Below are 13,379 nucleotides of genomic sequence, written 5' to 3' on the forward strand. Positions count from 1 at the left end.
TGTCTTACCCATGTTTGCACATGTAGAGACAGCACGACTCAGGCCACGTTCACAAAGCAGGTCTTGATGCTAAATTCCGATTTTATTGTTGTTTTGTGTGATCATTGAAACTACTGTTTAATTGTGACCGCCATGAAACTTCAGTCTAAACGACAAACCCAAAGTGACCCGCATGCGCAGAAGGAGAATACTGCAGCACGCTGTTTAATGGGGGTAAAAATGGTTGTTGGTGACTGTGCATAATTTTTTTAAGTTGGTGAGCTATGGGGACCGACAATATTATGACCACCTCATAACAAGACAAAGAAAGGTAAGAATAAAAAGAAAACGGGTAATAACAATGACCTTCTGTGGAGCAGCGACTGCTACTTCTGTAGAGATGTCTGTGTGGATGCTAGTTGGTGCAGGACAATGAAGTAAAAGTCGGAGCAAATGCGAGATGAGTTTTCTGACTGCGGACGCTTTGAAAGCTACCCGATACATATCCGATTTAGCACCACATATGAAAGTGGCACAATTCGGTTGGTTTGAAGTCGTTCCATTTCCAAGTGATGGATTGATCTCCATGAGATGTTCATAGATAGTGATATTGTTATATAACTCAACCCTACTTTTAACTTTACAGAACAGCTGTGTTTATACTGAGATTAAATTACACACAGCCGGACTAATTTTACTAATAAGGTGGCTTCTGAAGTATTTTCCGTACTGAATTTTATGTAGGAGTATCAGAGCAAAAGGTGGATGAATAAAAATGCACGCCTCACTTTTCAGATATTTATTTGAAAGAAATGTTGTAAATGATGTTTCATTTTCCTTCTACTTTACCATTATGCACTCTGTTGGGTCGTTCCATCATAAGAAATCTAATTCAAATACATTAAAGTTTTTGATTTTAACATGACAAAATGTGTCTAAGTTCACAGGGTATGAATACTTTTTCAAACCACTGGTACAAAACTTTCTCTTTGAGGAAGATCTTACTCACCCGAATCAGAAGTGGGTACCACTACAGAAGTGGACAAGGCGCCCATTCCCATCCAACTAGGAGTCACAGAACCCTGTGTGTCCTCATCCAGAGCATCAGATGTCCCCTCCCCAGACACCTCTTCTGCTAGACTCTCAGATGTGCTGTAAGCAAGAGATGTGAACAGGGAGGTGGAGGAAACATTATCTTCCTCTGTGTGGGATGAAGTTGTAACAGCTGGAATCTGTACAATAGTACGAGCGGCGTCTTCCTCTGGTATTACTGAAACAGCAGGCTCAGTTACAGAAACATGTTTTGAAAGGACATCTGTTGAATAGTCCTCTTCTGAAACTGGAAGATCACTCTCCTCGTGATGGATTTTCTCCAAATCACCTTCAGATGTCACATTTACAGCTAGCCAATCCAAGCTCACAGTCTCTGAGGTCTGACCTTCTGTAGCCACAAAACTTCCTGATGATGTGATGGAAGTTATGGGTGTCGTCAGGTTCTCATGGGCATCAAACTGTGAAGATGTTGGAAACACATGAGACTCTTCATGATCTTTGTTTGGGGTTCCTTTAGGTGCTGGCTGATAGGAATCAGAGCAGCTCTCCTTCTTTATCAGCTCCCAGCTCTCTCTGGTGGAGAACGTCTCGTCATGATCAGGCAGGGGAGTCAAAGTCTGCGAAGAGGTTTCAGGGACCTGTTTAACTGGATTTGTTGCTTGGGCATGTTGCATCTCTCCTCTCCCCTCTGGTGTTGCTTCACTCAGGGTGGCATCCTCCTGAGTGGTTTGGAAAACAATGTCTTGGCCAATGTCCTCCAGTTCTGTGGTAAGAGCATCTTGAGGAGATTCAGTATAAGGGCCATTATCACCTGGAGAGATTAACATAATATTAATAAAAAGCAACATCAACCAAATTTAAACTGGCTTATCTCAAAACGAGATATTTCCTACTTTTAAAGCAGTAGACATCGTGTTGAGAGAGAGTATCAGGGAAGCCTGTCTGGTTGCTGTATTGATAGATGGTTTTCACACCAGGTTCACCACCTCCACAGCGCTCTCTAGGGGTGACGATGGGGTATCGCACGCTCCCATCCGCCAGCCATCCCGGGCTGCAGTGGTTCAGTCCATCGTTCCAGGCTGCATAAAGCTGAGCCGTGGTGGCTAGCTCCGCACCGTGACTCACACAGTAGGCCTTAGCTTCCCAGAAGGTGAAGTGATGGGGGGCAGAGCCATGGAATACCTCACCTTTGAAATGGGAGACAAATAATAACTTTGGTAGTTAAATAAGTTTGGTAGTTTTTTAATAATGTGTTAATATTTCTTATTCCTCCACAGCCTTTCCTTCTTTTTTTTTCTATAATTGAGATGTGCTTTAAGCCTAACGGTGTAGCAACACAATCTGTAAGATCAGTGGGTGAAAGTTGCACCCTGGAAATATTACATGGAGGTTGTGATGTTTTGTCTTTTAATTGCCCTTTGATAGATAAAGTGTGATCGTGATTAAAAAAATTGTCAGAACCATTTAGTCTTATGTGTAATGAATATACAGTATGCTGACTACCATTAAACCACTTATATTTATCCACCTCTTACAAAACAAATAGATAAAATATAGCTTTAAAATAAGAAATATTGCTATAAGGTATAAGAAGTTAAGATAGGTAAATAATTAAAGTTGTTTACATTAGTATAACTCAAGTTAATATAGCAATAATATAACACTGCATTAGCATATATTAAACATTTGCACTATAGCAAGAGATTGTTTCTGCTGTTTGTTGCTATGTTCCCAACTGAACCTCTGTGTTGCAATGCTAAAATAACCCAGCTGGAAACTGCTGGCTGTATCTGTCTGTCTGTTCAGCTGATCTCGAGTCTCCCGAGATAAATTACTAAGAATTATTAAATCTAGAAAAGCACCGAAATGGACCATATTCAGTGCCGTTGCACAGATTGTCAGACTGTTGCGAAATCTATAAGGTAACACCACCTAAAGTATAATGAGGACAACACACATTGGCAGTGTCAGATGAAGGTAAAAAAAAATAAACCCATATTATTTTCTCCTATATCAAACAACAAACCCAATCAGCAGCTTGTCAGCAGCCAATGGGCCGGGGCGTGGCCCGCATCGATCCTTTCCAAACCTGTTGTGTTTAGAAGTTTTGACTCTTCAGATAAAACTGTCCAAGGCTTGATTTCAGTAACGTGGCACGTTAATTGGGTTTTCCCTTTGAGAGTGAATAACCTAAACTTCTTAAAATGACGGATACTGTTCGGCTGAGAAGACAGCAACAAACATGAGAGTCCCTTGTGAAGGTGTAGACATTTATTATACACTAAACATGTTTTCTTGTTTTAGATAGCTAGCTTTCCACCGCTCTGAGGAAAGTCACTGCAATATGACATCTTTCTACCCAAGTAAGGAACCTACTCCTAAAACCAAGTTTACAGAACCTCAAGTCTTACCCTGAATATTCTCCACATAGCAGTAGACGTCATAGAGATCATCATGCTCCAACAGTCCGTAGTTCCTTACTCCAGGCATGCCATCCATGTCTCCAAAGCAGCCTTCCCTTGGCATCTGAATGGGATATCTGTTGGCAGAAAGTCACACATCATTAAAGCTCCAGCTGCCTCTTCATCTGTAATGACAATGCTTGTTTGGGTGCTTGTCAACACAATTAAGAGCCCAGAAGTGTTTGGTTAGAGGTCTAGAAAGAGCCCCTCAGCTCTCGGATGATCATTGTTTCCTGATGTGTACGTGCAAAGAGCATGTCAAATGGAGGATAGGTAAGTGGGGCACTTTGACCCCTATCTACGAGAGTATGCTGGATGCATCATATGCTGCTCTCATCGTGATGTCAGTTCAAGGTTGCAGCTCATACAGCGCTGCGGGAAATTCATTAAAACTTTGCAGGGATTTATCACTCAAAACACAGAATTTGCAAACCCAGAAGGACCACTTCATCTCAGGTCCTGACCTCACAGATTGGTCGGAGAGCCATCCTGCATCACACTGCTCGTATCCGCTTTGATAGGCTGCGAGGAGCTGCTCTGGGGAAGCAATTTCTGCCCCAATCTCCGTACAGGCCTCTACGGCACGCTCAAAGGTAAAGGCGTACCGGCTGGATGCATCACGATAATGAAACACCACGCCTGACAAACACAGAGTGAGAGGTTTGTTAGGTCAGGGATCCTTGTTTGTTCTGTCATCATCCTGCAAATCATACAGACATATTTTCACAAGAGCCTCGCTCAAACTGGGACGTTTGGAGGTTTAATACTTTTATCAATAACAGTTAAGGGACTAATGTTTCACTTGCAAAGTGCTGGAATAAGAACAATTGTTGAAAGAAAGAAAAGAAACTGAACCACTTTTAAAGTATTTTGGTTTCAGTTGATAACAGTTCCTGAATAAATGTTATTTTACAAGTTCATTTTTGTGACAGAAAGCATCACAAAAACATTTCTGCTCCTGTGTCACGATTTTTAACAATGTCCCCTGAATGTTTGAATGTCAGTTTAGATTTTATAGGAGAGACCAACACAAAATAATGAATTATGGTGAAGTGGAAGGAAAATCACACGTAGTTTTCATTTTTGTTTTACAGATTAAAATTATTAAAGTGTATTGTGCATTTCTTTTCAACCCTCGTGAGTCAATATTTTGTAAATACTAATCTCTGCAGTTCTTTGGGGGTGAGTCTCTTACCATCTTTGTACATCTAGACATTGACATTTTTGATATTTTCTTTTGTAAAACAGCTTAAACTCTGTAATATAATATTTTACTGCTAAAGTCTGTGACAATCAATTTTCAAATTTTGCCAGAGATTCTAAGTTCTATTTGGGTCTGGACTTTGACTGGGCCAGTCTAACGTGTGGATATGCTTAGACTACAGCTCTTGCTGTATGTTTAGTGTAGTTGTTCTGCTTGAAGGTTAACCTCTGACCCATGTCTTTTGCAGCCTCTTGTAGGATCGATTTGTATTTAGCTGAGTCCATCTTTCTATCAACTCTGACCAGTTTCCCTGTGTTTCCTGAAGTAAATCACCCTCACACATGCTGCTGCTGCCACCACCATGTTTCACAACGGGAAAGTTAATTCAGGGTGATGTGATCCTATTTATTTTTAAATGTATTTGTTAAGTTAAAGAATCTGTTTAAAACAGGACTAAATTAACTCTACAACACATTTAACAACCTCATTAAACTTCCAAAATTTGTCACTATTAAACAGTGAAATAATGTTTTTTTCTCTAATTCATTTGTGTCTGATCATTTGAAAACAAATGATAAATAAGTATTCTCCCTGTGTCTCACCCTTGACCTTGATTTGGACCACATCCTCAGCATCCTCCAGCCCCTGCTGCACCTCGCAGCGATAGAAGCCGGTGTCGTTCTGCCTCAGGCTCTCTAGCCGCAGGGTGAGGTCTGCAGGAGAGTAGGCATAGTTCAGCAGTGAGGCTCTGTCTTTGTAGGCCTCGCTGACTCTAACCCTGTCGCCGCGGGCCACCACGATCTCCGTCTCATGACCTTCACTGAGGATGCTCCATTTGACCCGGGGCTCAGACAACACAGCCCGGCGCCCGTTAGTTGAAGGGGACGGCGGCGGGTGGGCCAGCGACACCAGGCAGGGCAAAGTCAGGGAACCCCCCAGCACGGCAGTCACTGGCGGAGTGGTAGGGATGGTCACCTGGAGAAGCTTGGAATCATCTGAGGAGTGGAAAGGGATCAATTAAAGTCATATTGGGTGATATTATGCAATATATATACATACTAAAAGTCAGACCATTCTGAGTCCAGGTTTAAGTATATTTATCGAAGGAATTGAGAAAGTATAAAAACTTTATATCTACATTATGCTATAGCAACACTCTTTGGTGTTACCTTTACTACAAAACTTAACAGTGCAATCAGGCAAATATGCAAGACAGTAAGAACGTCTTTGAAAGGCAAACAGTTCGCCAACAACACACTTACTAACCAGGTGCACACAGGATTTTTATAAACTGCTGCCTGTGATCTATCAACATAACTTAAAACATCAAAACTAAAAAATCTTTAAGAGGTTACAGCAAGACTCTGCAAGCAAATTAGCAACAGTTAGCTCTTTAAAACTAAATTTCCCATTCGGCCAAGCTTAAAGACAACCTTCACAGTTCACACGTCACCAAAAACCCCCTGCGGTTCCAAAATGCCAGAGGTCACTAGGGTTTAATAATACGGCAGGTGTTGGTGGAAGATGGAAGAAATTAAGCTGATAGGGATGGGGAAGAAGGGCGTACCTGACTCGTGGTGGGGAGTCGAGGAAGACGGCAGGATGAGGAGACTGAGCGTCAACAGCAGCATGTGTGGAGACATATCCAGACTGCAAAACAAAAGCAGAAACAGGAAACAGTTTTTTTTATGAGAAAATCACACATAATTCTCAGCAACAGAGTCTAAACAAGGCCTCTTAATAAATATTACGGCTGCATTTAAACAAATTGTATTTCAATTTGACATTTTGTTGACTCTTTCCCTCTGACTGTGTCCTGATCTGTGCTTTGTGTATCTGTTGGTGCTTTTACTGTGATCAGCCGATAGATGGCGTTGAATCTGGAGGAGAGGTGACAGGTGTTCGCTATTCCCCTGATTATTCTGCAGAGGACTATTTAAGGAGGAGGCTGGCAGCAACTCACTGCCAGAGTGTTGTCCTTAGTGGTACTACTCAGCAACGTTACCTTTGCCTTTGACCTTGCCTTGTACACCAAGTAACTTTATCTTTGTATCCTGCAGGTTTCCTGAACCTGATTTTGCCTTGCATTGAATCCTGCCTGGATAAACCGTCTTCTGGAAGGAAGCAATCCAGTTCCATGAACAATGACTCAAGTCTCTCATGACTTCGTTGGATCACGCCGGCTGGCACCCTCCTGATGCGTACCTCGGACCTCCATCTGCGAACCCTGTTCACCCTCCTCCTTCCATCGCACCTCATGGATTACAAACTCTCCTGGCTTACCATATCCACCAACTTCAGTCTCACCGGCAAACAACCACTTGGTTTCTCCACTCCCCCTCTGGCGGATCCCTCCACCATTCTTTGTAAGACAGATTTATTATTTTCATGAGTTCAGCCCCAGAGTTATCCCTGCTTACCTTCTTGTTTATTTCTACAGTTTGCATCCTGGTTCCAGTTCCCTGCATTATTCACCCAGTTGTAAATAAACACTTTACCGAACAATACCGTGTACTGAATTGCTTTCTGCATGTGGGTCAAATCCTTTAAACTCAATATGACTGTTTTTTGACAAATGATGTTTCACTCATCTAGAAACTTAAAAAAATTATAATTTATTATTATTCAATCAAACCTGAAAGTGAACCATGAAGGCAAAACTTGCCACCTTGCACACTTCTCCTGTTTTTGCTCTTTTCAAATTGCTCATCTTTAATGGATTACTGATATGAATCCGCCTAGAACGCAGAATGTTTTCCCTCCACCCTTCATGCTGTGCAACTACAAAGCCAGAACTGGAGCTGTTCCCCAGAGACTTTGAGGTTGATCTACTTAAGCTAAATTGTCTTCTGCATTTCATGGAGCACTTTTCTTTTAACATGTGGCTCCATTTTAATTCTGGTTCTGACTATATGCGCTTTGCTATTTGAGTGGGGTAACCTGTTCCATTCTATGTTTTCCAGCAGGTTTAAAACACAAACATTCATCTAACTTGATAATTTCCTCCACTTATCAGAACTTGGGTCATGGATGTAATGGGTTCAGGAGGGAAACCCAGATATCCCCTCCCATGACTCATTAACTGACCTCAGATTTAATGTACTAATAACATCACATTAATTTACAGTTTTAGTTGCTGGAAAATGTGATGTTGGATACTTGTACATAAATAAAGCTAATGAGTGAATGTTGTCCTGCTTTTTAAGATATTAGGCTGGTATTATAACAGGCTTAAGAAAAAGTCGCAATTCGGCGTTTAATAAGTTTGGCCCGTGAAATCATTCAGTTGGTGGGGTGAGGGAATTCATCGTGTCTGAAGAAGCCCCATGGGAAAACGTGTGTGTGTTTGCTGAAACAGCCATCCGGACAGAGACAAGGCAAAGGACTGCCTGTGTGTTCTTGGAGCTGTCTTGCTGCAGTGAGTCAGATTTCAGGCGCTGCAGAGTGTGAGTTGAATCCTGATGTCCTAAAAACTTCCAGGAAAGTCGGATAGAAACTCAGCCACCATTGTTAATTCATTTACAGCAAAAAAAGCTGGAGGGCAGCTATCCTTAAGAAAGTTTTTTTTGTTTTTCTTTTTTTTTTGCTTCTTAAAATATATTCAAATAATTAACAAATTATGCAACACTACTTCTGACCTAGAAGATAATATAAGGCTTTTATTTTTATTTTTATCCCATACAGGGCAAGAAGAATCTTAACTGTAGAGTACATTTAAAGATTAACTGCTATATGTACAGTTTAATGCGCTGATTTCTCGTGTGCATGTGAAAACAAATCTTATTTCAGAGAATCATAAGAACAATCTGTTTATATCCCAGTCAGGGATTCAATTAAAATCATATCTATATGCTGCAGCATGAAGCCAAATAAATGCAAAAAGGTTCAAGCAGGTACTCTTATACAAGCAGTTTAAAGATGCCATTTGAAAACAAAGAAGAAATCTACCTATCTGTGAGTGTTTGGAGACAATGCATCAGACTTTAGAGTTCTGCAAGGCAGCATTTCCGTCAGACTGAGAGGAGCTTTAAACATGCAGCGATGAAGGGAATTAAAGTTGTTACGTGGGTTCTTTTGTAAGGCAAATATCTAATCAAAACAGGATTAATACATAATCACTCAAAGGTTTTCTAATGCCTAGACTTAGCTTTGTCATTGTAAAAAGAAAGCTTTGAAGACTGAGAAGCCACATGGGAGCTAGGAGCTGAAAATAAATACCTGAAAAGAGCTGCTGACTGCCTAATATTCATATACAGATGTTATAAATAGGTAAAAGAAACAGAGAACATTAGCAGCGTGTGCTTTTTACAAAATGTGAAACAGCCCTCAATTAAAAATCTATAATCCGTCCGTCCGTCCGTCTTTCCATCCAGAAATAAATGTTGCCACTGCACGATTGTATGAACAATGTGATTTAATTATGTATTCCAATCCAAATTGGAAAAAAGAACATCATCAAATTGTTCATTTACAACCTACAAGGTTTAGAAATTTGTTTCACTGCAATTGTCGTTTGAGAAGCTTTTGATGAAGCAAAGATCAACGTACCTGAGAAACAGTTTTGGCATAAGAGGACTTATTAGCATTTTATCACAGTTAAGTCATTTGTCTTTACCTTAGAAATACTGTTGAGCTCGAAATTATTCCTGATCCCATAAATTCAGATTTACAATGATTTTCATTCAAAAGTTTGTTTCTGACCCAAAATGAGGGAGGCATCTCTCACAAGATAAAACACAAAGGTCTATCAGTCTGAAAAACCCAAATCTTTACCTCTATCCAAAAATGATCTATCACTCAAGCCATGACCCTGGCTGGGCCACTCTAAAACGTTAATATTACTCCCAGTCAGAAAAAACATGCGGGTAAAATTAAAAGATTGCATTAAACCTAATCTGCCAGGGATATAAATAATTTCTGGCTTAACTGTATTTGAGACTAAATTAATAAATTATTATTCAATCAGAAAATAAAACCTTATCTAAAAGACCTGACTAACAGCCCGAGAAATTGACATTTTAAAATAGCATTAAACCCTCCGTGGTGAGGGTTAAAAAAACAAATGAAAAAAGAAATGGCCTTTTCTATGTAACACTGGACTCCGCATGTAAAAAAATCTAAAATTACAGCCATCAAATAACACCATCAGAGTCTGTCTAAAACAATTTAGAAACTATGATCCTGTCAAAGACAGGTTATATTTACTCTCTCTGCAAAGAATCTCTGGATTGTCAGTAATTGCTGACTATGTATGATATGAACACCAAACACAGCAAAAATAAAAAAAGACAAATGAACTGAAAGAGTAAATCCAAAAATTGGGCAAATATCAGTATTTTTTTATTTTGGGTACAACGTCACAGACTGAGTCCATTTACCATCACCACATTTCCATAAAGCTTGGAGGTCAGATAGACAGACAGTTGGGGGAGGGAGACAAAGAGAGTTGGTTTTCTCCAGCAAAAGATGCGTCCCAGGCAACCTCTCAAAGACAAAGCCAGGCATCACAAAGTGGTTGAATAGTCAATGACTTCACCTTCAGGTAAACAGGGTTAAGGCCAAGAGAGGATGTTTGACTACTCAGTCAGCAAGACAAGGTCATTTGAGGCTGCAAAGGAGGCAGAGGGAAAGGAAGGGGCGAGCTACATTCTTAAAGGACTGCACCAGCTTTGTGAAAGGCATTGCCAATTTGACACTTTAACCAGTTAAAGATGCTGGTGCTCCAGCAAATAGTTTAGTGCAAAGCTGGGGATATTTTAGATTTTAGTGATTTAGGTGATTTCCCAGCCCTCAATGACAAAAAAATCCACTACACAATAATCTGAATGTTTCTGATTGATCCGTCTTATTATTATTTAAAGCATACTGTATGGTGATTTGCCTAAAGAGTGATATTTGACTTAGAAAGTATTAGTTTGATTAAACAAAGCCAAGTCAGATCCACTTTCAATTAATTATAATGGAAAATAAATTTGGTTAATGGAAACAAGTCAATTTCGAAAAAAAACTTCCTTTTTTCGATAAAAAGTTTTTGCACCAGAATGAGGTGACGTTTTGGTCAAAACTGCAATGAAAACACTTTTTTCACATCACACGAGTCACGGGATTAACAACCGGATGTTCCTACTGGCGAAAAAGACAAAGAGAATGACAGGAAGTAGTAGGAGGATGATGTTATCGTGTGAACAAAGGTATTAACGTGTGATTTTAATTGCATTTCTTATTTAATGGAAACACTGCAATTGCAAAATTGTATTTTTCCAAAATCTCTTTACTACTAAAACTTTAAAAAGTTTGGCACGCAGCTGTATTTATCCCCCTTTGCAATCATTCCCCTAAATACAATCCAATGCAACCAATGGCCTAATAAAAACTTTTAACTCTTGTGAAAACTGGTGGTGGCAGAATCATGCTGTCGGGATGCTTTTGTCCAAGGGACAAAGAGGCTGCTCAGAGTTGATGAGAAAATATATGGGATTAATACAAGATGGTTCTGGAAGAAAACCTCAGAGGTTCTTCCAAGAGAAAAACAACACTAGTCAATATAAAGCAGGACCCCCATTGGTCCTGCACATTCTAGTGAAAATGCATAGTCATTGAAGCATCAGGGTGTGCAATGTAAATAAGGCAAAAGATATTTATTCACTTTTATAATCCAACTGTCATAAATTCACACTTCAGACAGTCAGCATGCTGGCTGAGGAAATGTGGATTTATTGACCTGATATCACAGCTGAAATATTTAACAGCAATCTCACTATTATGTTAATTCCTATTATCATGCAGACCTAACCAAAATGTTAACATTATTTTATATTTAAAATTGTGAACCGTTTTCTGGAAGACATAAAATTATGATTAAAAGAATTAAAGAGATTAAGAAATTACCTTCATAATATGAGCTATAACAACATTTAATTTCCCTTTGGGATTAATAAAGTATTTTTGAATTGAATTGAATTGAAATTGCAGTGAGGCAAAGTGGTAAAAAAAAATTTAAAAGCTTCAAAATCTTCACATTAATAAAAAATCTGTAATGTGGCACACATCTATTTTCCCTGTTTGAATTTAACAACTTCATGTTCATACAGTTAGGAGCAATCAGTTTGCATAAACTACATTTAAGGATTAAATCATGACCGTAGCCAAACATGCTGTACTGTCAGTGTAAGTTCAGAGCAAAATTTGCACTGCTGTGTTACATCCAGAATCTGTGTATGAGTGTTTGTGAATAAAAAAATGGTTGTTCAATCTTCTCTAAGCTTGACAGGTAACTTCCTTGGAACCTGAGGAGGTAAAGTATCAAGAGTGTTCTTTATATGAACTAGTTCCTTCTCATTTTTTGCAGATATAGTTACTTCAACTGCTGCTAATTTTGTGAACCTTGTGCCTAAAATAACTTGTCTGTTATCTGATTAATATGCAGATATAAAACTATTGGTTGAGCTTTTCATCAGAATTTTCCTACTTTTGCAAAATAAGCAATGATGAACTGATTATAAATAGATAGCGTTTATGACTTCTGAGTATTTACAGTAGTTAAAGAACATGAAATGAGTATTTTGTGTTTTTCTTCTTAATATTTCATATTTCATTCTACAGTATTTTATGCTTTTGGATATTTCATGTATTGTTTTTAGTATCTAAAGAGTTTTATTATTTTATGTTTTTGTATCTGTGTAATTGGCTTTTTGTAATTTTAATGCCTCATGTTTTCTGTATAGCACTTTGGTCCGTGTGACAATTTAAAGTGCTTTATAAATAAAGCTGGATTGGATTGGATAGAACAGAAATCTAAACCACTAAATGCAAATGAACTCACTGACACTGGATGTATTTCACCCACATAACCAAAGCAACAAATGCTGCTTTCAACATCACTGTCATTCAGATTTTAAAATGGATGCAAGACCACTTGATGAGCCTCTTTTGGTCCAACCTGACCTCCCCTGGTCCCCTGTGTTTTCTCATGGCAAGGACCACCGCTGTTACACTGTTCTGCCCCTCTGCAGCTCCTCTCCCCTCCGGCCTACCAGTCCAACATCACACCACCTCAAAGGAAGCCCATCTCCAGGGGCAACCTGAACACCCTCCCTGACGGACACAATCTGACAGGAAGCAAGAAGCAGCCGGGGAGGGCTGGAAGCAAGCGAGACCTCAAAGAGAATAGAGGTAACAGCAAGAAAGAAAAGAGGCTCCGTACAGCATGACTGAGTGCTGAGAGAGATGTTAAGTTCACAAGAATGATTTGGAACAGCTCACCAGTCAGCCTTAAGCAGCAGCCAGCTCTTATTAGCTGGTAGCGGCTGAATTGGAGTGCAGCAAGAAAAATGTTAAAGCTCTAAAAAAAAACTACGATCACAAAGCTCTAGTTGTTGGTTTCAGAAGCATCCCGATTTGAGTTCAACAAGACGATCAAGTTATGATTATTAAAGGTCGATGACTCAGATACAGAAAACAACAGCAATGGCAAATCCTGGAGTTGCAGAACCATGCAGCAAACACAATAACAAGGTCTTTAAATACAGAATCCTGTTGTCCAGCAACTTTTAGAGTATAACCGTGTATTATTGCTTGAAATAAAAAGCAGTTACAGTAAGGAAAATGTTCTGTGACTGCAATTCATTCAGACATGATTAATCTTATCATGTAAAGAATTCACCTAATTATTCCAGGTCCCT

The 13,379-nt window shown here is 39.4% G+C and overlaps 1 protein-coding gene across 1 annotated transcript in view; it reads right to left on the bottom strand.

Annotated features, from left to right (window-relative positions):
• bcan (brevican) overlaps positions 1-13,379 on the bottom strand; it is a 31,471-nt gene that overhangs the window by 15,721 nt on the left and 2,371 nt on the right. The window contains exons 2-7 of the mRNA XM_047361047.1: positions 6,266-6,348; positions 5,301-5,693; positions 3,959-4,133; positions 3,444-3,571; positions 1,926-2,219; positions 989-1,843 (exon numbers count right to left, since the gene is read on the bottom strand). Of these exons, the coding sequence (XP_047217003.1) occupies positions 989-1,843; positions 1,926-2,219; positions 3,444-3,571; positions 3,959-4,133; positions 5,301-5,693; positions 6,266-6,348 (1,928 nt within the window). The remainder of the gene's footprint in view (positions 1-988; positions 1,844-1,925; positions 2,220-3,443; positions 3,572-3,958; positions 4,134-5,300; positions 5,694-6,265; positions 6,349-13,379) is intronic.

Source organism: Girardinichthys multiradiatus, chromosome 3 (assembly GCF_021462225.1).
Source record: "Girardinichthys multiradiatus isolate DD_20200921_A chromosome 3, DD_fGirMul_XY1, whole genome shotgun sequence".
In the NCBI taxonomy this organism is placed as follows: Eukaryota; Metazoa; Chordata; class Actinopteri; order Cyprinodontiformes; family Goodeidae; genus Girardinichthys; species Girardinichthys multiradiatus.